At 41.4% G+C, this 27,383-nt stretch overlaps 1 protein-coding gene across 1 annotated transcript in view; it reads left to right on the top strand.

The window, feature by feature from the left end:
- Positions 1-10,815, top strand: part of GDA (guanine deaminase) — a 31,821-nt gene extending 21,006 nt beyond the window's left edge. The window contains exons 12-14 of the mRNA XM_076362960.1: positions 1,643-1,761; positions 2,877-2,904; positions 3,964-10,815. Of these exons, the coding sequence (XP_076219075.1) occupies positions 1,643-1,761; positions 2,877-2,904; positions 3,964-4,034 (218 nt within the window). The 3' untranslated portion in view covers positions 4,035-10,815. The remainder of the gene's footprint in view (positions 1-1,642; positions 1,762-2,876; positions 2,905-3,963) is intronic.
- The last annotated feature ends 16,568 nt before the right edge of the window (positions 10,816-27,383 follow it).

The following is a 27,383-nucleotide window of genomic DNA, read 5'->3' as shown; positions in this document are numbered from 1 at the left end:
AAACACCATTGGGAACTATTAATGGAAGTTTGAAAGATGTAATGAAAATGTCACCAAACAGGTCTTCTCAGGACTGTATTTGAATTTCTGGAGGGTGTAATGGGGAAATAGAGAAGACAGAAGATGGGCAGGGGACAAAAAAGGGGAGATCTTTTTCCTACAATATATATTGTTCTCACAAAAGGTGAGAATAAATTAGCTGAGATACGGAAAGGAAAACTTATCCCAAACTCATACGTGGTTTCCCTTCCCAGCTACTCTTGCACTTGTTTTATCTGGGTTCTTAGGTTTACTTAGTAATATGCTTATTTTATATATTGATTTTGAGCTGTTTTATCCTTACTGAATCACTTTCAAGTGTAGAATATAAATTATTCGTACAACCTTCCAGTAGCCTGGAAGTACAGTACTTGTACTGGACAAGTACAGTTTGCGGAAATTTAAATGAGCAATTCTTTGTTGCAATAATTTGCTTTGCTGAGACTCCTAAACACTTGTCACCCTCTTGTGTTTCATCTAAAAATTGCATTCTGCTCACAAACCTGAAGGAATATGAGATAATTTTAGTTGAAACTGGTAGGTAGTCAAAATATTTCACCATTTGAAGGAGTTTAAACATCTTTAAGGTATTGTGAAGTTCCTGCCATACACAAACTTCACTGAAGGCTGAAGTTCCTTTGTCAGACAAGAACAATCTGAAAACAAGTGAACAGATTATTTGCAGATATTATCCCCTTTGATAACTTAGTTTAACTCCAGAGTATTGGAAAAGTTGATTTAATACACAGATACTTTGTACAACTTCAAACTATCCTAAATCATTTCCAAGGAGACACAAAGGCCTCTCTTTAGGTATTCTAAGCACTTGCAAGCACCCAGTCGCTGAAGAGGAAACTGTAGATTTTCAGTGCTTGTGGACCTGAGAACAAGAGGTTGTAATGAAGCTTTGAAATAACAAAGCTAAATAATAGACCACAAGACAAGCCTTACAGGTAGGTATGAGACCTTCAGATCTGGCTACGATTTTTTTTCCACACCATATTGTTCTTTGTTCCTTTTAATTACCCTTAGTTATCCTCTCTGCACACCTCTTTTATTGTCAAATTATTATATGTTACTATTGTAATAGGTCTATAGAACCTGTCAAAGTTGCTTAAACTGTTTAAACAATTAAATTGAATACTGCCTTAGCAAGGTGAGTATTATTATATACTTTACTGTTTCTCTGACTTCATTTCATTGCCCCTTTTGGTCCTTTAACATTTTTGCAATGTAAAAAATTGTTATTCCACTTTAAACAGTTAGTGGCCTATGCATCAGATCTGCAGTGACACAAAATCAATGGAGAACATTCGAAGAATGAAAATCAGAAGAGAGGTTCAAATAGTTTTTCAGGTTTCTTTTACCCTTAACAGGCGCCCTTCAGAAATTCATCAAAATATACATGTTTCTACTGAGGAGTTGCTGAAGAACGCAGATGCTAACATACTCACTGTTGAATTTGCTTTCATGTCTTTCCTTGCAATCATCTAAAGTCTCGTAGTTTTTCTTATGAACTTCTCAAGTAAGTTGCCAGGTGCTTCCACATGGTGGAAAGAGGCTTGCCTTGAAGATCTGTTTGTGAGCTTATTTTCTTCCTCAGCTCTAGGACTAGACGACGTGATTGGAAACTTTGAGGTCGGCAAAGAATTTGATGCGCTGCTAATCAACACAAAGGCTTCAGACAGCCCTTTTGACTTGTTCTCTGCTGATAATTTTGAGGTAATCGGAACAAGATTAATGATCCAAAAAATTACTGGAAATGATGTGGGGAGGGTCCATGATACAGCCAGAATAAGTCTTTTGAGAGTTATTCCAGTAACAGGAATCGGGTGTACTACACCACTGCTGTCTGTGTTTCAGCCCAAGAGGTTCAGAGGTTGTTTCTTTTTAGAATCTTGCTGTCCTCAGTGACAGTCCCATATCCCCATGAGCAAAAACGCATGTAACATTTTTTAATGCATGTTGTATTAGCCCAAGCTGACAATTAGAGTTAGCTATTTGCAGTGACAAATGGCAGCCAAGAAAAAGCAATTTAGTTCTAGTTAACACTTTGAGGTCAAACTCAAAAATGGCAACCTGTTCCCAGATAAAGGCTAGGTTGCCTTGACTGCACTGCTATTGTAAATTTAAGCAAGAAGTCAAGATGGCTAATTTGAGTTGAAAGCACAGTTTTTATGCAAACATATAAGCAGTATTGGCATTATGCAATGGGCATAACCTTCTCATACAAAAACCTTTTATGATTAAAAAAGGTGACGAACGACAGACAGTTACTTGAATTTACTGATGTGGCCAGACTGTCTATCGCCATCTCTATTCTGAATGTCACCATTTACTTAGAAATGCGGGCATAAGTGGTGAGGTAATTGTTCCTTAATCTGTTTCAGCCACAATAGTCTGGATTAGATTAATTTCTTTAAGTTTTAAATCTTCTTCCAAATTCAAATAATTCTGGAAAAAAAATATTTTCCAGTTTAAGTCTAAACCTTTTTAGCTAAGTGGGCAGTTCTTAGGACTTTAAAAATGCTTACAATTTTGTCTTATTTTTCAATAAGTAAATAAAGTTGAGAACTCTAAAAAAGAGGAAGGGAAGCGTTGTGTTTTAGGCATATATTTGTTTATACTGTCAAACTTGTGCAGTGTTTTATTCCTAAGACATACAGCCTCCTTACTAAAAGTTCTTTATGAGAAAACATGCAAATTAAGTTTTGATTTTACTGTTAGTAGGAATATTTGGGAAAACAATTTTTATCAATGCTTTCAAGCTTCAAATAATTATGATCTGGGTGGCAGATACTGTTTTCTGAATTTGCTTTTCTCCCATTTTTTTATAGGACACTCTCCAGAAGTTCCTGTATCTAGGTATGTTCTGATTCTCAGCCCACATAAAATTCTCTTGTTGTTTCATACATCAAAAATTGCCTAAATTAACGTGGAGGTTAATAATAAATGTATTTATACATAATTAATTATATGTTTGTTTACAGTAATTAAATATATTTGTTTACATTTTATATAAACATTAATATGTCACTATTTATTAATATTAACATTTATTTAAATTAATTAAATATACATTTACTTACATTTATTAATATTTATTTATAAATGCTGAGCAAGAATTAAGTGGCTTAACTTTTATTCTTTGGGACATAGTTAAATGGTCAGTTTAACATGATCAGATGCACCAAGTTTGTCAGATTTATTACCGCACCTCTTTTTATCTACAGTATGAGCTAAATCATATTTCACAGTAAAGTAACACTGACGTGCTAATCACCAGTTCAGAACCAGTTCAGCTCAGAAGGACTTCTGCAGACCAGTTGCCACTGTGGTTTCTTTACTCCCAAACAAAAAAGATGGCCTTTAAAACAAACAATACCCAGCCCAAAGAATCCCACCCCCCTAAGGGAATAGGTATTCTTTATACGGCATTGCCTGGACCAAGAGGTGCGCTGCCCGTTATGTTGTCACGTAGAGGTAACCGGTGTTAGCTCTGGCCACATTTGTATCATTCTCTAATTAGGCTTTTGCCTTTTTGAGAAGCTGGCTGAGGCAAACCAGCTTTGCTGCTGCCTGGTACCTGAGTTAGTTCAGATACTGTGCAACAGTGTGTTTTTCTGTACAGATATATAATATTTTCATGGTTTGAATCTACTAAATATATACAAACCCCATGACACCATTGCAGCAGCTGAATGCTATGTTTATTTCTTCAAAAAAACCATGGGTTCTTTAAACATCCATTGACCTTTGTGGTAGCCCTGACTATTTCTCTCCAAAGAAACTTTCTCAGTCCTAGGAAACAGTCACTGCAAACGATGTATTTCAAAACTGAATTTGTGGATTGCATAATTTTCATTAATTAAAATGAGTGCATAGATTTATGTGCAAATCTCTGTTTTGACCATGTTATTTCAGGTGATGATCGGAATATTTCAGAAGTGTATGTGGCTGGAAAACAAGTGGTTCCTTTTTCAAGTTCAGTATAAATCCGTTTCCCTTTTGCAAAATACTCTGCTGATCATTCTGCATCTGATTTGGAAAAGACTGATTAAACACAGTACCTGATCATCAGGAATGACACCTCATTTTTGTTTAATGTTTTAAAACTTGCAAACATTAGAAATCTTGTTAGAACTTTCAAGAATTACTTTACCAAAATTGTCACAGTTCTAAAGGAAACGGATATTTAAATTTCTCTGGAAAAATAGCATGTGTGCATTGGTAAGGGATGTGGTAAATACCTTAATTAAAGAGGACACCTGCTGTTCCTTTTAATAATAGTGTAGGAGGCATTACGAAGAGCAATGAGACTCTCATTGTCTATAATGCATCTGAATTTAAAAAAAGCCAGTGTTAGTAAATTGATTTTGCAGATAATGAATATCACAGAAGAATGCAATTTTCATAATATTGTCACCAAGTATGGAAAAATCAGTGACATTTTGGGGCATTGAGAGCATTTTTCAGTTTTCTTCAGGAGCTTATTTTTTTTAAAGTAATTATTTCATTTAAAACATTATTTTTTTAAGAGAAATTAGATAAGAAGCGTGTATTTATAAATAAATAAGGGTCCTTATTATGAAAGAGTTGAGATTTGTCATTCGTAGTCAGACAGAAGAGAACTGGTGGAAGAACCAAATAAGAAATGGGGCATTAGTCACAGGGAGACGGGCTGGGAGCGCGGAAGGGCTGCATTGTTCTGTGATGCTGTCAGCTGAAACTGCATTTCCGCAGATTTTGTTCCGAAGTCTAGAAATGGTCAGCCTGATCTTCCACCCACTCCACTGAGTTACCTTCAGCTGAGCAACAGCTGAATGAAACTCGTGTTAAACTAGAAGCTGGCACGAAGCTGTCTGAGCAGGCTACTCGGTGGCAGAGAAGTGAAGAGGTTTTTCTGGACTAGAGGGAGTGCTTCGTCTAGTTCAGCCTCCTGCATAACCTTCCCAAGCTCATTTGCTCCTGACTGTTCAGACAGGATGATACGATGTCCCTTCTTCTTTCTGTAAGGGAAGTGAGTGGGTTTAAAAAAAATCCAAGAGAAATGGGCTATTTCTGGCCATTACCACCTTTGACTTGAGGTGGAAATCATCACTGGAAAAAGCAGCTCAGCTTTAACGTGCTCTTTTGTGTCTTTCAACGTGGCAACCATAATGCCAGCCCTGTACAATTCCAGGTAAAATATGTGCCCTTTTTGTTTCAGAAATCTGTGCAACTTCCTTTCTTAAAAAGCGTATTTCCCTACTTTTTTTTTTTTTTGCGGGGGGGGATTAGTTTGAGGAGGGGGTTGCTTCTTGTTTCTTGATTATGTTTTTGCAATGCAAAGGGTGTAAGCTTTAATTTCAGTATCAATAGAGACAATATTGTATTGAGTTACTGTAAACGTGTTGAATATGATTTTAAGGCCTGCTTCAAACTCCTTTGATTTCACTAAGCTTTGTTTCAGACTTTTATCTTACTGCCTGGCGATGTAAAGGCACAGGACTTCCCTCAGTTCACGAAACAAGGGAGATGACTGCACCAAAGTCTCACTTCATGTCTACTGAGAGCCTGCTTGGCCCAACGTCACTGATAAATTTCTGATTTTAAAAGCATTTTCAGAGCTTATGTACCATTAAGGTCAGGCCTACATGAGACAGTAGAGCGTCAAGCGGAAGTGTAAAAGCTAGCTTGGGCACTTAAAGCGTTACAGTTTTTTCAGTGTGGTTTTTTTGCCGAAGCCGAGTAGCCCTACTGAGCAGCAGGGGGTATTGGCTTGCAGACACCACCCGAGTGCAGCTACACGGCTTGCTCATTGAGAGCTAGCTCGGGTATCTTCACAGGGCACTCCGTGTGCTTGCAGAGGTGCAGCCTTCGTATCCATTATGTTCAATGATTCCTAAGGCTTTAGGAGTCAAGATTTAAGGATTAAGATTTTCACGTTCCATCAGGGTGTTTTCTTAATCGTTTTTGTTTTTCATGTGTCCCAATCACCTACGCAGTAGCACGCTTGCTTGGCAAATACAGTCTTCAGCTCTTTAACTTGGTTTCCTGATTCAGGGAGCATTTTTCCTCATGAATTTTGACATGAATTTAATTGACCAAATTTCACATTCCAAAACCAAAGATCTGTAAGACACATGTTTTAATCCTCCCAGTTACTGTTTGAAACTATTTTTAGGGAGTTGCATGGTTTTCAGCTTTGGCTTTCCTGCAAGAATGTTTCCTGGGGCGGAGAGAGATTACACAGCCTTATGTGCAATGTATGTTTGTGCCCTACTTCTTTGCTTCCAGAGCTATGAATTAAATCAATGCTTTTATTTTGGTGGTAGTCTTAACTGTCTCTGACTTCATTGTTTTCCCACTATTTTGTAGTGTTGTTGAGAATGGGATTCAGCATTTCTTCTTAAAAGATTTGTGGGGGAGGAGGGGGTTGCTTATTTGCAAACTGGGAATACAGAAAAACTTTAACAAGTTCAACACTATACTGCTGGCCCAGTTACAAAGGGACTCCCTAGGATAACTGCTGCCAATGAGCTTTGTATCTGAACATTGGCTGCGTCATGGGCAGTTTGATTCGTGTTAAATTCAGACACAAGGTAGGAACTCAGCCTTTTGATTATAGCTTTACTAGTGTCTAGTACCCAGACACCACCCAGACTTAGGACTTAGAAATGGAGAATCAACTTTTTAAGAATCTCAGCTGGAGGAGGAGCTCTGCCTGCAGGTAGTGCTGTGGGCTGCCTGCACCACCCTGCAATGCCCAAGACCGGGAGGAGCGAGGACCAAGATGGATAGCATTACTCTAAATGCTGAGGTGCTTAGGGGTAAAGGAAAGAAGCCTGAACTTGATGTGAGAGGAAGCCAGTGGAGGAACTAATATAACAAGTAAACTGGGAGGTACTTTCAACAGCAGCATCTTAAATAGAATTGGATGGAGAAAGACTGTAATGCCAGGAAAAAAAGTTGAAGTGGGGTCCTCTGAGGTAGTCCCAAAAGCTTGTTCAGTGGAAGATGGCTTATGAAGCCAAAAAAAAAGAAAATTTAAGGTTTTAGGAGATACACAGGATGTAGTAGCCAAACTTCTCTGAAGCAATTTTGGGAAAAGCACTGAGGATCCCACTGTGAAGTTTCAGTCCTTGGGACTCTCTGGCTATGTGCAGATTGCCAAGATACTTGGTGCAGTAGGGGAGGATCAGTAGATGAAAGCAGTTACTGCTGAGACTTGTACATCTACACTACATGCAGCTTAAGACTACATTTAGTCTGTTTCCTTGGATAAATGTCCCCACTGCATATGCAGTTTGAAGCAGGCCAAATAATTGGTTCAGACTCTTAATGTCTCTTTTAGAGGCTGGAGTATATTTGGCATGCAGCTGAGCCTCCAGTGTAGTTTCCTCCAAAATAAACTTAATCGTTGTGTACAAAAACCAGTCTGCAAACTGAACCAAGGCTCAATAAGGGAGGATGATTGGGAATTCACTTCAGAACAGCACTACTGCCTCAAACCAAAATGCTAATGGAGGCTAGGTCTTTGACTATTTCCCCCTCCCTCCTCATTGTCACAGAACTTAGTGGCTGAAGGCAAATTAAAGCAACCTCCTTCCCTTTTCCTCCCTCTTCCAAAAAAGAAAAAAAAAAAAAAAGTAAAAATTAGGCAACCAAACACTAAAGGTAGGTGAGTAAGTGGAAGAAAAAAAAGAGATAATTTTCAGTCAGTATAAATTGACACAGTGCTACTGACTTAAGATAAAACCTCTGGAAAAATGTACACGCAACTGTTTTCAGATGTCACACACGTTAGTTCTCTTGTCAGATTGTGGATGGGGTCTTTATTTCTTAGTGTGTCTTTGTGTTCAATGTTAGCACACCATTCAGACAAAGGAAAAAAAAGGGGTGGTTTATGGAAAGCTTGCTTGTTGAGACAATATGCTTAATGTGTTCTGTGTTCAGACGAGCACTTATTTATTATAAATGGAATGTATTTGAATTACTGTTATATGTTGATCTCATTGTGTCACTTTAGGTTTTGATTATTAATGAAATGCTAGTAAGTATCTCCTATGCATTATGCAGCGTTATTTGAATTATTCATCTGTGGCAAGCGGAGTTCTGCACTTTAAAACGTCACCTTGGCCTAATGTTTATATTTATTCTGTGTTTTTTGTGTAATCAGAAATCTTTGTAGGGGAAAAAAATGTGTATTTGTGCACTGTACTGAACATTTTCAGTATTGTAAGTGAACTTCCTGTTACAAAAAGAAATGTTAAAATGACGCTGTTTAAAAATCTGTTCCTGAGTATACACTCATGAATGAAAAAATTACAATGGTTTTATGAAAGTTGACATGAACAGTAATGTTTTAATTTAAAAATATTTACAGAGAAATAGATTTTTAAAAATTTTAATCATGATTATGCAATGCAGATGAGCAAAAGGTAATAATTCTTGCTAAATATCTACTGTTCCGCTAAGCAAAGGAGAATGTAACTATTCTTGATTATACATTTAAAAATAATATGCAAATCTTGAAAAATAAAAAGCCCAAGTTCTTTCAAAGAATAATCCCAGTTTTAAAAGGAAAAGATATTAACAACATTGCTTAGACAAGCTGTTTAAAAATATTGTTTTAAGCATTTCTGGGAACAATCCGTAACAGATGATAAGGTGGACAGCTTTTAAAATACTGGATTTGTATGAATAAACGGTGCTGCCTTATCGGAAGCCCTGTGTATAGCAGTGGTCAACTCATCTCTAAAATGATAGTGTACAAGTAAGAAGATATTTAAAAAAAAAGCCAAGGGATTTTGAAAATTTGAGAAAGGACTGGGGAAAAAAAAAAGAATTTGAGAAGAGGTTTGAAAAGGGTGGTAGCAGAATACAAAATAATGCAAAGTACAAAGAAGCTAGATCAGAGGAACTCATAAAAACAAGATGACGTCAGTGAAGTTTTACCTGGGAAACGCTCAGGAAAAAAGATACATTTTCAGACAATGTTCTGTTAAAGCACGGACCTCATTCCTTCTGAAAGTCATTGAGGCCCAACAACTGAGCAGATTTCCAAAGCAGTTACTTACATTCTTAATAACACAAGCCCAAATAATTGTAGCTAATCGTAGCATAATTACATAACACTTTTAACCTCTCAACCTCTGCTTCAAGATTTAAATCAAAATTACCTGTAACAACTCCGGAAGAAACCTAATGCAAGGGCGTGTTATACTTTATTTCCACATGTCCTATGAAACATTTGACATTGGCCAGGTCAGAGACTGAACTAGTCTGGTCCCGGGGAAGAACCTCTGCTCCTGCATACCCCAAATGTCGTCCCCTGTCATCTGCCTGGTGGTGCAGTGATGACTGAGTCCGACACAGGAAGACAAGCATCTGGTGTGACTAGAGCAACTGAAAATAAACTGGTTTAAAAATCAGATTGTTTTGAAGTTAAGCACACTGCAGAGAGCACAGCACATTTTAAATTACATAAGCATATACCTAATAGTGAAATTCCAGGTACTAGAAACTTTGGCTTAATGTTGGGGTTTTTTTAAACCCTTGTACTATACGTGCAACAACTCGTGCTTCTCTCAACAGAGAAGCCAGCAAATGACATCTGCAAGGCTCTCTGTACAAAAATCAATAACAACAGCAACAAAAAACAATTCTTGGGAAGCCAAAAGGACATTAGCAACATCAACAACCATCTGTTGTGTAAAGTTAATAGAACTGTTAGTTTTTCTCGAAAGGCCAAGCAATGTTTTTGGAGGGCAGTTTCCTGGAAATTTCTTTCATGGAAAATGCCCTGAATCAGAGTGTACTCCAACCAATGAAGTCCCCTGTGGCTTCTGCAGAGGCAATCACTTCTGTAGAAGTGAATGTAATAGTCATGCCTAGACTCACACTTCCTCCCCCAGTCAGGACTCAGAAGTGTATTCGCTTTAATTCTGCCTTTAGTTTGTGGTTTCTCATACAATTGGTTTTAGTTTGAAAATAACTATGCTGAATTAGTGGAGTTGGGAGAAGGATAAGGCTAAAAGGCAATCTTACACCCGCCCACCTAACACTTCAACTCAAAAGATTTGTCCCATCAGGTAGATGTTACTACGTTTGCACAGCTCTCAGACTCAGTGACTTGGCTTAATGACTTGAGTCAGCTGGTAACAATTAAACCCAGCCAAGACCAGGACATAAACTGTGAGCAGCTGACAAAAACATAAAAATGTTTTACCTTGATCTGCACAAAAGTCACCAAAGGCTTTGCTTAGCCAAGTGCTCCTAGGCGTGTTTAGGTACGAAGACTCTCTGGAGATAAGCCTTCAGTAGAAGGGACCAGTGTTAGTGACAACTGAAGGCTTTGATCTCTGTGTCCTATCTGGCTTTGTGGCTTTGGAGCTGGGTTGTGTGTTCCTGTAACAGTTTTTGCTGATGAAGCTTTTAAAAAGCAGTTGCACATACTCCTTAGCTGAGGAAGTTTGCAGCCCTTGCTTCAAGATGAACCTTCTTTCCCCAAAGGAGAGTTCACATCTCACTGGAGTAAGCTTTTCTGATTCTGGTCCTTGGTTTTGTCTGCTCGTCACCTGTTGTGCATAGGCTCTGGTTCTTTCATTTGTGAAAAATGCCTAACTGGAGTTAATGTTGAATTTATCCTTCCTGTTGTATTCATGTAGTTTCAAGGAAGAGCAATGTATTAGGAAAAATGGTATATGCGATTTCCACTGTTCTGCTTGGTTTTGGTCATGCTAAATGGGAACTCATGTACTGTTGAAACAAAATAAAGAGGCCTTGTGTTTACACCAACCCTCATCTCTTTCTTTGTTTGACTTTGGAGGAGAGAGAGAAAGGTGGCAAGCTGACTAATGAAGGTTTACAGTGAAGACCATAATACACAGCAAAGTGTTGGAGATGATACACAGAACTTACCTGTTCCCTGGGGACCTCGGGCATACCCATCATAGGGGTTTGCAAAACTGCTTAGTATGCGTAACATTATTTTAGGGGATCTTTTTCCAGATTCAAAACTCTTACAGCTTTGTTACCAGATCTTTCTTACCAGATTTGTTGGCTTGATAAATCAAAGCCAGTGCTTCAGTAACCTTTTTATTATTTTGAGTCTAAGTAGACTATCCTGAAATGCTTTCTTGTGCTTGGCAGCAAGCATGCAGAGTCACGTCTCCTTTAATGTGATTTTCTTCACTGTCTTACTTTTCAAAGCTTAGGCATAAAAGTCTAAGCAGCTCTGAAACTCACCAGAAGTGGATTTCCTTAGAACAAAAACTACCATAGGAGAACCACTAATTACACACTGAGGAATTGGATGCCGAAATTTTGAGAATTATGTGCAAGTTGTTACCAATTTATGCAAAATTATGTGCACAAGAAATAAAGCCGTTCTGTATTTTCATCAACCAACTTATCAGCAGAAGTTACGCAAACTACAGAGAAAAAACAAGTGGAAGAAAACTTCTTTATAGACTACTGTTCTTAATAAAAGGGCCCATTTAGGCTTTCAGCATAGGAATTCTGCTACTTAACATTTTATTTTGGAAAATAGCAGCAAGAAATGCTTTTGCGACATTTTGCTAGAGTACTATGTTGAGACTTACCTAGTTAAAGCAGTATAAACCCCAGATGTGAGCACAAGTTGTTACGGTATAGAGGGTTTGTGAGCCAGTTTGGAAATTTGAGAGCCTTTGGGTATGTTGTCAGTAAATCTCAGGCTACAATTACCTGTTTCACTACAATGAGTTGATGCAGGCACAGTGTGCACAAGTGAACACAGAATTTGCAAGCTTAAAAAAAAGCCATTGAATAATCATGAACACATTACCAGTGTAACTTTAATCAGTCTTCCTCCATGGCTGTTAAGAAAAATACAAAGACTCTTCTTGGTTTGGGATCAGATACTGAATAATTTATAACTGAGCTTACTAGGTTTATAGTTCATGAGTTAAGAGCATAGTTAAAATGCAAAACGAAGATTCTTGCCCTATGCCTGTACTCTGTAATTAGCTGTCTTCCTTCCAAAGTAATGAGTTTGTGACTGCATTCTTGTATTAATTCTGATTAAAACTGTCCTTTAGGAATTAACCTAAAAATATGGCCAGAAATGCCATGAAATCCAGATGAAATATGAGCAGGGCCTCTTCCTTTCATATTTTGTCCTAGAGGACATCTCAAAATATAAAAGGCATTTTGCTTCTTAGAACCTGGAAGTATTAAAATAGTAGCTAAAGTTTAATCTCAGCCCCTATTTAAACAAATTTCAACCTCCCAGCACACTGGTGAAGGTTCATAGCTGTAAGAAACCCAACTCCTCTGATAATTCATACAGAATATCAATTCCAGCTAGCTGTGGGCAGCGCTAATGCTCATTGTATTAACGTGCTGTAAAAATTGTGCCCTGAGCTTTTATTTTTGAGGAGGAGTCACCATTGTTGAATTTTAATGGCTTGTGAAACAGCAAACAGATGTGCCAAATGAGAACAGCACTGTCTTGCAGCACACACGAGCCAGCGCTGAACAATTTTCCCTACCCCAGCTGAGAGGCTGCATATGTTGGGGGCATTTCCAGCATTGTTATATGAAGATTCACATGCTCTGAGGGATAACTGAGGGAAAAGAGAAGAGTTTGAACTGTGTGCAGAAGATGCTGTTACAGAAAGAGAGATTCACAGGTTTTTAAGCCTAAACATATCAAGAAATGAACTGTTGCAATTGTCTGCTCTGACATCCCCAGGCCCCGAGAGAGGGGTGGCTGAGGCATCCCATGAGGCCGTGCCTTCATCACGTACCCACCTCTGGGGCTGAAAGTCTCAGTGAAAGCCAGGACACGCGCAGAGCGGGTTGGAGTGACTAGGGCTAGAGTTGTTCCAGGCACAGTAGGTAAAAGCAGCATGACACCATGCACGTGCTAAATGCTTGCCGTCTCAGCTTATTACAGGGGTTTATTCCCTCAAGTGTGGTGCTGTGCTGAACTCTGTGCTAACATTTGGGAGGTTGCTTGGACACCCCATCGCTCAGCCAGGCTACAGAAGCAGCCCAAACTCTCACCAGAGGCCTGTCGGAGAGCAGGGAGCTGAGCACAGTTTCCTGTACTCCTGGGCTGGTGCCCTCATCACTAGGGCATCCTCACCTCAGCGCCATCTCAAGCATCTTCACCTCAACACCATCTCAAACTGTCAAGAATAAAATTAAATTCAAATTGCTGTACTTGCACTTCTTCTGATACAAAAGCCATCTCAAAGCAGTTCATATGCCCAGACAGCTCTTGGCTGCACCTCTGTCTGGTTTGGGAGCTGCTGCTGCCCTGTAGCAGCTGCCACATCTGGCTGTAGATGCTGATGTGGGACTGAGACAAGGTGAGGCAGTGTGAGGTGGGACATGGCATAAGCAATCTTCATAAACCCCTGCACTTCAGGTTTTTTCTCTCTTTAAAAAGAACAGTGGTTGGTAATATTATCCCTGCTTTGTAAAACCCCTTGAGGAGCTGCAGGGGAAAGGGAAAGGGAAAAGGAAAGGGAAAAGGGAAGGGAATGGGAATGGGAAAGGGAAAGGAAAAGGGAATGGGAAAGGGAATGAGAAAGGGAAAGGGAAAGGGAAAGGGAAAGGGAAAAGGAAAGGCAAAGGGAAAGGGGAAGGGGAAGGGGAAGGGGAAGGGGAAGGGGAAGGGGAAGGGGAAAGGGAAGGGGAAGGGGAAGGGAAGAAAATAAGAGAGAAAAAGGAAAGCAAAACCAAAAGAAATAATGAAAGGAAGAGCAGAAGGGGGGAAAATGGAAGAAACAAGCTTTTTCTTCCTGCTTTTCCCTACTGTATTTCCAAGGCTGTATCTTACGGAGGTGTTTCGGACCAGTGGGAGCAGCCCAGGGGTAGGGGTGGTGGGCAGCAGGCTGTGAGTGGAGGGTTGTACCTGCCTGCGCTGCTCTCCCCCTATGCCTGCACAGCTCCTCTGCCTCTTCTTCTGGAGCATGTCTCCTCAAGGCTGGGCTGCCAGGTCACCTGCAGTCTTCCTAGCCCTCTGGAGAGCCACAGCCCTCTGACAATGCCCCCTCACAGTATCGCATGCCATCACCTTTCATGAGCATCTCCACACCTTCAAAGTACAGTTCATCACCTAGAGAAGCAACGGCTTGCAAGCATCATGCAGCCATTGCCCTACATGCTTACTGCCATTTCACACTTTTGACTCCAGTGACATATAAACCTTCCATTAAAAAATTCTGACCCATATAGACAATTGGAGTCATAGCTGAAATCGAGGGTAGGCAAAGGTATAAGAGTCTTTGGTGCTACACTGTCTGACAGTTGTAGTACTTCTTTGAACAGTCCTCCAGCCTTCTTGCAGTGTTGAGATCTGCACTGGTGAACAGGACACAACCTGCCCAAAGGAACACTCCGTTCCTTGGTGTTTAGGCCATGAAAATTGCATTTAAATTAAACCCACTACAACAACAACAAAAAAAAACCAGTAATGTGGACCCTCTAGGATCTGTGGAGTTACCTGATGGTTATTGTCCAAAGAGCAGATGCTACCCGGGCTGCAATGCTGAAGGCTACCGCCTGTGAAAGCACGAAACATGTGCTGAACCCATGAGTGTGCGAGCACCAGCACCATCATATGTGTGTAGCTGCAGGATCTGGGCCAGGATTTGTGATTGAACTCCCCTACAGGACACGTAGCAGTAGGCTCCAGTGTGCTTGTGCTTGGAGTTGACCCTCTTCATGATTTTCTAGGTCTTTCCTGCAAAAATGTGATTTAATTTAAAGTGCCTGGAATTGGTTTGGTAACCTTTTTCCACAAAAAGAGATGCTGCTGGGTGAGAAGAAAGCAGATGTGATTTTAAGGTGGCAAAAAAAGCAGCACGCAGGAAGAGCTGCGGGATGGGAGAATGAATGGTAAAGTCTATTTCTACCTTTCTGCCTCTTCCTGTTCCCCACCTGTACACATCATAAGTGCAGTTCACCTTTAATGCAGCCTCAGGGAATCTTATTCTGGATTATTTTTCCCTTGAAAGACTGCTTAATGATGGCCTGTGAGCTCAAGGAAGTCCTTTACAGGGTCACAGCAGCACCAGGCTGATAGCGGTAACTCCCTCCCAAGTTAGTCCCTTTCAGAAAAGTTAATGTAGTGGCTTTCTAAGAGGAAAACCAAGAGCGAACTTCAGTGCAAGCTGCTAGGAGCGTGGGAATATGACCAGGTAGAAAATCTCCCTTGAAGAGACGTCCCTGGTGGGCTGGCGCCTGCCCAGCCTCTAGTCCTGCACACTGGCAGCCCTCCTGCCGTGTCTGCCTCCCCCAGGCTGGCGGGAGGACTTCAGCAGGACCTGTCGCTGCCCAGGTAACAACGGTGTGCCCTCTGCGAGGAATGGACTGCTTTCTCCCTCTGTAAAAGGGAAGCTTAAGGACGAAAACAAAACCCAGTACAATGCTAGTTTTCCTTGTGGGAAGAAAGGCCAGCCAGCTCTTCTAGTCCTTTTATTCACTGCGACTGTGGTCTCCAAGAAGGGCTATTTTTATAGTAATGTTCTCGCATTTTTGCTCCATTTTAACCACAAACAAGAAAGATAAAGTCAATCAGGAAGAATGGATTACAACTGAATTTATTTTATATATTCTTTTAGGAGCATTTTTAATACCCGCTTGAGTAAAGAGCACCTGTTGTTAATGCTGGCAGGGGTGGCTTTTGTGTCTAGCCAGGATGGTAAACTGTAATGAGAGATGCAAGTATTCAGGCACAACTGACTGTGCAGAAAGAGCGAGACACACTATCGGCACAGTAAAAACCAAAACTTTGTGAAACGCGGGAAAGTAAATGGTGTTACCTCATTATCACATCACCTCATTAAACTGATGGGTGATTTCAGGTATGGAGGCCATGAAGGCAGCATATAAACCACTGGGACAGTGGGGCCCAGGGCACCCTTCCCGCTCCTCACCTGGGCACAGGCTGGGCTTGGGGTCACCTGAAGTGATGGTGGGGACTTGCAGAGGGACCACCCTCCAGGGAGATGGCACTGCAGAAATTGATCAGTTCCCCACCAAACACGTGGCCACCTACCCCTGGATACCCTAAATACAAACAGCAAAGATGTGAAATGATTCTTCCTTACAGTCAGCAACATCAGCTCAGCTTTTCCCTGCAAAAAGAGCCAGGCAATTGCCCTGCTTGCAACATTCAGCATAGAGCTGCTTGTAAAATTCCATGTGAAACATCTTCTGGTGGAAAAATGTCTTTTGGCGAAACAGTTGTTTCCAATATTTCATCAATTCCAGTGGAATTTAACCATCATCCAAGTAAAATGTTCTTCGGTAGGAGTTTTCGCAACTGGCGAGATGTATCCAGCATAGGCTTCAAGTGAAATAGTTCATATCTCTGAGCAACCAAGTGAGGTAAGTGCTCAGCTGAGAGATCATGGGAGCAGTGGTTTTTGGTATCCCTGTGTCAGTCTGGAATCATTTTTCTGGGATGCTGAAAAACAGCTGCTCCTACAATTAGTTCATGAAGTGTCATTTCCAGGGTATCTACTAAATCCAACTTAGGCTGTCAGCAGCAGAAAGTTACTGCAAGCTAATGGTTGTTTAGTGGCCTCTGTTAACTGAAATGCAAATGAACGACAAGAAAAAATATAGGGGGGGAAAAAAAAAGACGAAAGTAAATAAAATTTCACCCATTGCAAACAGAATTGATTTTGTCCTGGCAAATGTAACCTGTAAATCCTGCTGGGCATATTAGGCTGTTGTGGGACTAACTAGGCATCAAGGTGGTTTGAACAACTCTACACAATACCTTCAGGACTTCAGCTGTCATGCTGATGACCCTGGCCCTTCCATCTTCAGACCAAAAAATTCCCACCCCTTTCTCATTTATTTAAAGTAATCAATTTGGAAAAAACTACAGCAAAGCGGGCTGGGCTCAGGAACCCCAGAGCTGTTGACAGTGTTAACGTTCTTCACATGGAGAGTGGGTATGTCCTCAATGGCACACCAGCCACTGCTTGCTGCATCTGTCCTCCTTCAGGGATAACTGCGCTCTTCCCTACGCAAGGATGTAAAAGGGACAGAGCTGGGTCAGACCAAAGGTTTATTTAGCACAACTGCCCTATTTCTAGTAAGGTTGATAAACATGGACGTGCAGGAGGACAGCAGGACACAGCACGAGCCTTCCCTCGTAGCCTCCTCCTAGCAGGGAGGTTTGGTTTAGCCCCTTAGTTTGCCTAATCCCTTTCTTGAAACATTTACATTTTTGCTCTCTGTAACATCCAGTGACTGTGAGTGGTACCTGTCATTATGTATTGGGTGGCACAATCATTTCTTCTGTTTGTTTTAAACTGCTTGCCTAAACACATCCCTGCTTCCCAGACTGCAAGCTATAGTGAATAATATAGTGTCACCTTTTCCATTAGCATCACCGTCCTTAAAATCAGTTTCAAGGAAAAGTAAGAATGTTTTGTGCTGCTTATCATTTTGGCTTGGATTTATCAAAAGGGTGTTTCCATGTATTTATTTTGCAATTTGGTTTGACAGAGAAAGCTTAGGGCTGGACAGCAAATTACACATGAAGTAGACTGAGCTGGTTTCACAGAAAGCACAGACTAACAGTCCTATCTATCTCCCAAACAAAACAGACCATTTCATAGACCTGGAAGCAGCAGAACATTTTGTACATGTTGTGCAAGGGCCAAACAGCTTAGGATTTGCCTGCCGCCACGTAAATGTCTGGTCTCTCTGTGCCAAGGCTGATAGACATGTTGAGTTGGGCATTGCTGAAAGACGGCGTCAGATTCAGGGTTGTCCAGACTTTAGAAAAAGTACTGTACAGCTAACGTCCTTATCTTGATCCAAGACATTGACAGTATCAAATGTCCACAGTTTCTTCCTCCCTGTACAAATGTGGCATATGGGATGAGAACCGCTATGAAGAAGAGAGCAGTTAAACTGTATGCCAGGGCATAGAAAGAGGGGAGAGAGGCAAGAGGAGGATATTTCCTTTCTCTCCACTGGCCCTTACTTATGTAAAACCTAATTCTTAAAAGAGATCCTTTCAGACAGAAAAGTAGTACAATAAGAACATGGTTATTTTACCCTCTTAGTAAGGACACGAGAGGAACAGGCACCATAGCTGACAGTGGTGTCCCCCTTCACAAATCCTTCTAGAGATGTTTTGCGAGTTCCTGCTGATGTGCAGTCTGTGAGCACTACCAAAATTTTATGTTCTGGGACACGTTCAAAAATCTGCATCAAACTACAGACATATTTGAGCTCTGAACCCAGCAAATTCAAAGTTACAATAGCCTGACTGCAAATAGATGTTTGCAAAGTGCAAAATATCCCTTTGGATCATTATTCATACTCACTTCTGTTATTCCCATGAGCACTCAGAACAATTACATTTTGTTTTCTAAATTGTCCTCCAAGTACAATTAGGTAAACATTCAGATACCGTGGTGACAATTGTGTGACGGATGGATGAACTGCATGATATTAGTATATTGCAAAGATAAGCATTGGTAACTTGTTTTCTAAACCCAAGATTACCATGCCACCCCAACATTGTCATAGTCGGAAAGACCATGAAAATTTCATCTGGCCGCCTCTTGTGAAAGAAGGTTACAAAACCAAGGTCCTAGACATTACCAAGAATTACTTTGTAATAAGCATGACAGTCCTTTAATAAGACTAACATCCTTTTACACTAGAGGGCAAGAAAATCCGCATGGCCCCATTGCTTTTTCTGTCTTTGGCAGACCCCAGGAAAGACCAGCTGGACGCTGCTGCTTGTCTGCCAAGAGAGGGGATATAATGATGTGCATCTCCCTTGGCCTCGAGGATTCACCTGCCAGCTCTGCCCCCTCACTGGAGAAAAGAAAGCCACTGCTGACTGCTTGCGAAGGTCTAAGCAACCTGCTCTGATAGGCAGTGAAAGATTGCATCATATTGCTCCCCTCTGTAATGTTTGTGCTGCTTTGGGAGAGTTAAACCTTTCTGCAGGCATAATTTTACCAACTATTTCCAGCCTCAACAGCATGGGAAGATGCTTATAAAGGGGACTTTTGCCTGTTCAGCAAAGAACACTGCACCCTAGTTACTAATATCATCTAAATAATTGCTTTGGGTGATTCTGTTATTTAGACAGGCTTCTGAAGTTTAATTCTATATGTGATAGTAGCGCTAAATGCACTGAACTGTCTTTTGCATTTGCTGAGGTCGTGACTCACTGAGTTCATTAAATCTCTACATGATTAACTCCAAAATATGGGGGCTGAGCTAATGGGTTTCAAAGAGGTATTTAATAAGCAGATTAAATAATCAGACAAAATTAAGTATGAGCATGATTTGTGTGGTGTCTCTTCACTGTCGTAAATAGCTCCCGTACTCCCCTCTGCACTTCCCTTGGTCCATTTACTGTGCAGAGAGTGATCACCTTTAGGGAACTGTGGCCTTTTCAATACTAAATAACAGCTGAACATGACACCAGAGGTTAAAATATTTGTACACTGGACTTTGAGACTCCTATTTTAACATTTTATCATATCATCATAAAAATAGAACAAATGCTCTTATTTATTGCTGCTTGCATGTCAGATCACCTAAACTGGTTGCAAACCTCTATAAAATCATAAAACAGACAGGAAAAAAAAGTACTCCCCCCTTTCCCTACCAGGAAATAATTTCCTTTGCATTTTCCCTTTTTTTTTTTTTTTTGTGGTGTTCCCCTTGCAGTTTGCATGGGCAGCTAGGAAAACCTTCGCTATAAAATCTCACAAGTCAGGTCAGATATCGGCAAAATTCCTGCGGAGGCCCTATAAAGGACAATCACATATTGCAGAAATTCTATCTTCATCACTTTTAAAGGAAAAACATCACTTTGAAAATCAAAAAAGGGACCTGAGACACAACACTCCATTGCTGGAGTGATCCACATGGCAGCTTGCAAAGTTTTGTATGGGCTTTGGTGGCACATTTGTGCCTTGCCTCTGAGCACAGGTAAAAGCAAGGTCCGCATCCCTTGGGGAAATTCAATCTTCCCTGGCACTTGCAGCGGGTGTGGGGGTATGAGACTGCTTGTGCTGCGGGAATGCTGCTGGAGGGGATGCTGTCCTGCCCTCACGCAGGCTCAGCTCCGCCTGGCCGACTTCAAGCATTTTCTCCATCTTTTAGTCACTTGCTCCAGTATCCTGGGGACCAGCAGAGGCAATGCGATGGGCATAAATGCTCACCCCCTTCGCGGTGCACCTGGCAGGGGCTGGGTTGGTCTAGGAAGGGCCTGGCAGCTCAGTGCATCCACACACTGCTGAAACTCCACATCCAGCATCAAAGTGGTGGTGTGGCACAGACCGCCCCTGGGGCACCGTGAGTAACCCTGCCCTTTGGATAGCCTTTTGGGCTACTCAAAGTCCCTCTGAGTTCTGGAGCTCAGCTGGATACGGTTGACGTGGTCCAATTTCATGGTGCTGGAGCTTTGCACTCTCAGAGCAGATAAAATAAACACGCTGCTCAAAATACTTACTTGGCCCTGAAACCTTCTTCTGGGACTAGCTGATGTGCCTGATTTCTTTAACTAAAAAAAATGGGGTAGCTTTGTCCTTAGTTTGTAGCCTTGGGAAAGGAGAACCTTAAGACACCAGTTAGTTTCTTTTATTTTAATTTCCTTCTAATTGCAAATTCCTTGTAAATACACAGGGGGAGGAAAAAAAAGGTTATTATTCAGATGCTGAGTCACTGAAGGGAGAGGCTTGTCCTGGCTGGAGGGGCATTGCTGGGACAGGACAGGACGGGCTGGGGGTGGCACCACAGCAGGTATGGTTAGGACTCCCACAGCCCTGCCAGCCAGCCCAGGACTGCTGGAGGGGCACAGGCAGCCTGAACTGGGCTGTTGAGAGGGATGGCAGCTGGGAGTCCCGATTGCACAGGGATGGCAGGGTCAGGGCTCAACCCGCAGCAAGGAGACCCTGCCAGGCTGTCCTGGCCACCCTTTCTCTCCAGCAGATTTTGTGAAGTGCCAGGGAACCTACCTGGCAATCACTTTTGGATGTGTCAGTGGGGAGCCGAGGCACAGGGAAGACTCTAGTTAGCCACAGGTTATTTTAAGCTGAATCAGACTTCTGAGCTGGTTGTGTTGCTACCTTTGTGGGCTGAAAACGGATCTTTCCTTGAAATAGGAAACAAAGAAGCTATCCACTATGCTTGTGGCTGTAACCCTGCATACACAAAAGGTTTTAAAAAAGCAAATGCGTGCATCTGATCTCTGAAAAACACAAAGCTTCGCTTCTCTACACACAGCACTCAGACAACTCGGGTGGGAGAGCGAAGGGCAGGGATTTTCAGATCCAGCTCTCATCTAGAACAGAGCTGTGCACTGATGAGGTGTGTTTGAGCAACCACAATGACCAGGTTTGGGAAAGCACAGGGATTTCATACAATCCCTTTGCCTGTACTCCACCTAACTAAATTGTATTTGGTTAAAAAAATAAACAGAATTCAGCAACTTAACTGATGCTAGTAAAACGTGCCCTAAAAAAAGGCATAGTTAGCAGAAAAAAAGTGGAAGTTACCCTGACTGCTTAGGACTTGCAGTCAATAGTAACATTCTTGTGTCAGCTTTTTTAAAAATAGCCCTCTATTTGTAGCCCAAAACTGCATGCTACTTATACTCAGAAGCAGGCTGTGCATATATTAACTTTCTTTCTCCAGTACGAGTAAGCTCTGCAAAGAGATGTTCTTGGCATGATCTTTTACTGCAGTTAGTTAAAAAATAACACTGCCCCCAACAGCTTTTCAAATTATGTGAACTGCTTTAAGAAAAATCAGACAGGTTTGTTTCAGACTGTTAACGTGCTACCAGGAGGAGAGTGGGATGGAATGAAAGAGGAAAGAAAAGGCCAGCCAAAGCTTCTCCAGGAGTTAGTTAGGGTGTAAGGGTGGGTCTGAGGTCTGGGAGCAGAAGTGTAACAGAGTAAGGGTATTCTTGCCTATTGCTGCTTTTATTGTTTGGCGTGGGTGTGACACAGTTGTTTTCTGAGCTGAAGTGCCAGCAATTGAAGATTTTTAATAGCCTGATCGAGGACAAAGTGTGATGGTGGGTGGATTTTAGCCTCCATAGAAGCATACTGGAGTACATAGATACTTTGTAGCACAACATGATGGAGGTGTAGCTTGTATAGTGTCTGCTCAGGCTCTAGACAAAGGGCTGCTGCACTTGTCCTGGCCCTCCCTGCCCCCGGGGAGGGGGAGAAGCTGTTGCCACCCCAGAGCTTGGGGGAAGCAGGAATGCAGCAGAAGCACCCCTGAGGAAGCAAGGAGAGCTGGGTCTGGAGCCTGGCACTGTCACTGCTGCTTTACGTGGCCAGGGTCAGTTTAGGACACGGATGATGTGCTCCTCTGGCTGAAAGACGTGTTTGGTCTGCACTTGGGGCATCCCCAGATGTTGTGCCTCTGCTCCTGGCAGCGTAACTCACCCACCCTCTCTGTGATCTGTGGTACTGCTCTTTAAAATGCAGCTTTTTAACTTGGATCACTTGGACAAAAACAAATCAGGGAGCAATTGCATATGTTAGGGTGAAGGGGATGAAAAACTAGGGCTGTAGGAGTCAAGCAGCTGGTGGCAGTAGCCTGGTAATACGGTTCAGCTGGAGCCAGGACCACAGGGCAGTGTCCTCACCTCTGTGCATTGGGGACAGCAACCCTTACCCACCGTTGTGAAGGGCTCTGGGAAACAAAGAGGAAGAGAGCTGTGAAAGTCCTGATGTTATCAACCGTGATGCTGATCTCCAGCAGCTAATTGCAGATGAGTGTTAAATGCGTCTATTTACAGAAGGCTGGTCGACACTGAGAAATGACTCTGTGCTGACCTGTGATTCACCCTCACCAGATGACAAACTGTTAAACACAACAACCTCTGCTTACGTGAAACGCTCAGTAAATTAACTTGTACCTCGAGACCATTTCCTAACATAATATGATTTCCAAAGTCTGGCAGTCTTGCTGAGGAGCCAGTGAACTATTCCCACTGTTGGTCCTTTATTTATTGCCAGGTGCTTACATGTAAGAGACTAAATTACTAATATCAGCAAAAATACCACCTTAAATCAAATGTAAACTCATTTTTGCAACCTACAGGTTAAGGGCTCAGACTCACCTAGCAAACCTTGAAGCCATGATGGCAAATGCCAACCTTTGCATCACTGCTACATGCTTGAAGCTACCAGCCAATTCATCTCGGCACTGAGACCGTGCAAGTTGCAAAGCTGCAATTCCTCAGCAGCCCGTGCAAATCCGTGCATGGTGGTCTCACCTCTCCTGCCTGTCACTGCCTCTCGCTTGCACTAAATCTGGTGCTTGGTGAACTTTTCATGAGCTGTTTTTGTGACTGAACTGGCAAGCAAAACATCCAAGTCTTTGGTCCTACAAGGTCAGTCAGAGGTGAGCTTCTAGTAGAAATACACAAATCCGTATGGATATTATCCATCAGATGAGTCCAGTATAGCAATCAAAAGAACCAGCTCAGTCTCACTCTGAAGACTGTAACCAGACTGAAAGGGATCAAGATTTTTCCAGGGTCATAAACCTACTTTCCCCTCATAAATCCCATGCTACTTAAAATACAACTAAGGAAAATCTACTTTAGCCTAATCCTGTTTAAACTTAGTCTGACCTGGTCTCCCAGAAGCATTATCAAAGTCAAATGGTCCTGTGCACAAACAGTTTCACAGGCTCCCTTGGGAACTCAGGGCATATTCATCATGTGCCCAACTTCTCACTGACCTACTAAAGTAAACTTCAGTCAAGTCTACAGTAAAAATGCTGTCTGCCCAAGGAAAATCTTCATCAGCAAGTGAGGCAGGTTGGGTGGGTTTTAAACAATATAAATATAAATGTACACTATGGTAAAGAGTAGATAAACAGGAATGAGGAACAGTGAATTAAATTGCTTTTCTTTTCCTCAGATCTGTGCTACAATCTCAGTGATATTACAAGTGAAGATTCACAGCGGGACTTCATCCTGTTTCGCTATATTGCAATTCACCCATCAGGAAAAAATATTAGAGAGGGGCACTGTAGGTCTCTGAATATGAAAGGTCTGAGCTGTAGGGAGCGTTTCTCTGCCTCCATGGTTGCCATGCAGTAGCTTGGCAAACACCTTGTGCTTCTAACACCTCTCACAAAAGAGTACACCAACAAGCTGATGAACATCACCACCAAAATGCTTTCAGAAAACAAAATACTTTAACTACATGTAAAGACCACCGTCAATGAAATCTGAAAATAAAATCAACCAATAAAGAGAAGTCCAAATACACATCTCTAAATATGCCCAGCTAACATTTAATTACACCTTTCAGACACTGGATAAAGGGACTGAGATACCTATGGTTGCAGTGGGAAAATGAAGCTGAAAGAAAAGTTCTGCTGTGAGCAGGGCCCCATACCGAATTGTGGCTTCAGTTTATGCTTTAGGTCATGTTGCCTCCATTTTTATTGATTTCATTATTTTACCATCAGAAGGAGCTGTAGGAAGAACCTGGAAACACATGAATCAGGAAAAGCAGGTTAAAAGTGACTTACCTTCAACAGTGCTCACAGCCCTATTAAAGCATCCTCAAAAACCTAACAAAACCCCCAAACAAAGCATTTTAAAACTGTTGATTTTTCCCTAACAGCAAACCAAATCACGGTGAGGCTGGCTGGCTGTGGGTATGGAGGAGCGTAAAACCAATTCGGATGCAGACGCATTTTAAACTAGCTTAGCAAGTGAAGCGTTGGGCAGCTAAGGTGTCTTGAGTCCAATTAGGTAAGTACATTTGGCTATTACGCAGTCAGTGACTCTAACTCTTTCCTTGGATTTAAACATTTTTCATGAGCAATGCAGCCTTGGTGGTTCATTTAACAAACGTGGCCCTCGTCTACCATTAGGGAAGGTCATCTTACACTGATGCTCAGGCTGGCCTTATACAGAGATGGTCATTTTATAACTACAGTATATGACATTGCAAGCATCAGGCTTGTGTTCAGTTGAATCCTTTGAGATACAGAATGTTAACTGAAAGAAAAATGAAAAAGATGAAGGCACTTTGTATTTTATATATAAAATTCCTTCATACATACACAACCCCCTATACCTACGCAAAAAAAAAAATACATGCACAATTAAAAAAGCAAACAAAACAAAGTAAGAACTTGCTCCACAGTCACAGTAATGTTATTGAGAAATGTTGTCACCTGTACATGGATTCAAAATAGCATCACGCTGCAATGGTAGTCATTTAGCATTAGAGGCATCCTGACGGGAACTTGGAAAGAGGAGAGGAGCTCTGGAAATGCCTTCACTTGGCATAGGCCATGGGTAACATCACTGTGAAACGCCTGCAGAGAGGGAGGGAGGCACTTCACCCTACAACCCTCCCAGGTGCCCATATGGTCAGTTAAGTGCAAGACTAAACCTGCCTTGGGTCAGGACTAATTACACAATATACTCTACCCTGCATGCTTGTACTCAGGTACAAGAGTATATATAATTATCCTATTTATTTATTATTTTCTCTCCATAATAAATAAACCTCGGTTTGTGATAACTAGGCTTATTGCTACTTGGGAATAAATGCTGTGAGCTGGTTGTAGATACAGGGAGAAAAAAAGCTAGGACTACAAGGAGGTTTAATAAAGATACAGATACCTTTCTTTGGGGGCTTGAGCCAAAGTAACATTCACATGAGAAACCCAACTTCCAACATTGCTACAATACTGGCCATGAGCTTACAGGAGAGAAACACACACTGAAATGAAACTGGCATTAAAAAAAAAAAATCTGTCATCTACCTCTTACCGTCTAGTACAAAAGGCAAGAGTGAGACACAGCTTCTTCAGGAAGCTGTGACTCTAGTAATTTCAATATTCGACACTTTTTTAAAAAAAATGGTACAGATTTGTATCTACACAAATAGGCAGTCAAGCCACAGTATTTTGGGTTGCCACTGTAGGTGTTGATTCTTGCATTTATTTCAGTACTGCCATCTTTAACAGTTTTACACCTCTATTTTCATTTCATTTAAATCACAGGCTGCTGATACTCTGCTATTTTGCATCCCACATGCCAAGACTTGCTTCTTCTGCTGAATTCAATTCTTTATACGAGTCAGAAATCTGGTCCTTGGTTCTGTTTCGTTGTGCTGATGTGCCCTTTCCAGCAGAAACAGTCTCTGTATTTTCTTCAGTCTAGCAAAAAAAAAAAACCCAAACAACCCTGTTTCTTCTTTGGCTGTCCCTAAATTACTACTACAATGGGCAAATTAAAGGCTGAAGCACATTCTGCTGAAGTGTTTACAGTAGTTTAAGGGGTAACTCAGCGCTGTGAAATAGCATTTAAAACTCTCTTCTGTTCTGTTAGATATTGACCTCACTGTGGTGACAACTAATCCTCACTGCACTCTCGGAGAACTTTGCTCCTGGACTATGTTTTAACATTTCCGCAGGTAGTCACTCTCATTATTTTTCCAGCTCAGGTTTTCTAACTGTTCCCCTCAGTTAACTGGGTTTGTCATTTATTAATTCCAATGGCATCCAGGTACTTTCAGGTGTACTGCCAGAGCCCGTTGTGTCTACTGAATCAGAGCACAGTCCATCAAATTTCCTGGGTATTTAAGTAATTACAAAAAAGATCAAGGGAGTCAGTAATAGTTCATTTGTGAGAAAATGCATTTTCATTGTTTGGCTGGCTGAGATACTAGTAAAACAAACATAAAAATCACACAACTATACAGAGAGCAAAGTTTCTTTTCTTACTGAATCATTGCTACTTAACACACCTGGATATGTGAAACAAACCAATTTCCTTATTTGCTGTGCATTTCCTCCTTCAAGCACATGCATCAGGTGATACTGTAGAGATGCTAGGAAACTGGCACGCACTTTGACTCATTAGACACCAGACACAAGCCAAATCCTTATTAAGTATCCTTTGAGTGACTGAGACATAACAAATACAAGCAAGTGTCTAAGATATGCCCTTACACTTGTGAATAATGACCTTCCAAAACACATGGCAAAGTAATCGATTATCAGACACGTTTTCAAAGGTCTAGGTACCAGGAAGATAGTCAGGGCTTCTCAACCCCATGGCATCCTTATACACCACAACCAGCCAAGTCATCTGAGAGCTCAGATGACCTGTTGCCTTACAGCAACAGACTGGAAACACCACCGGAAGCTCATCATTATACTCCAAATTTCACATTTAACAGTAACAGCTGTCAGTAAGTTTACACGAAATCCTGTGGAACATAGTATTGCACAGCCATAACACTAGCTGGGCAAGTATTTCACAGATTGAAGATTACCAAACAGTCTTTAGTCACCTAGCTGCTTTCATT

This window comes from Aptenodytes patagonicus, chromosome Z (genome assembly GCF_965638725.1).
Source record: "Aptenodytes patagonicus chromosome Z, bAptPat1.pri.cur, whole genome shotgun sequence".
Lineage (NCBI taxonomy): Eukaryota > Metazoa > Chordata > Aves > Sphenisciformes > Spheniscidae > Aptenodytes > Aptenodytes patagonicus.
This window is presented reverse-complemented; position numbering and strand designations above follow the sequence as displayed.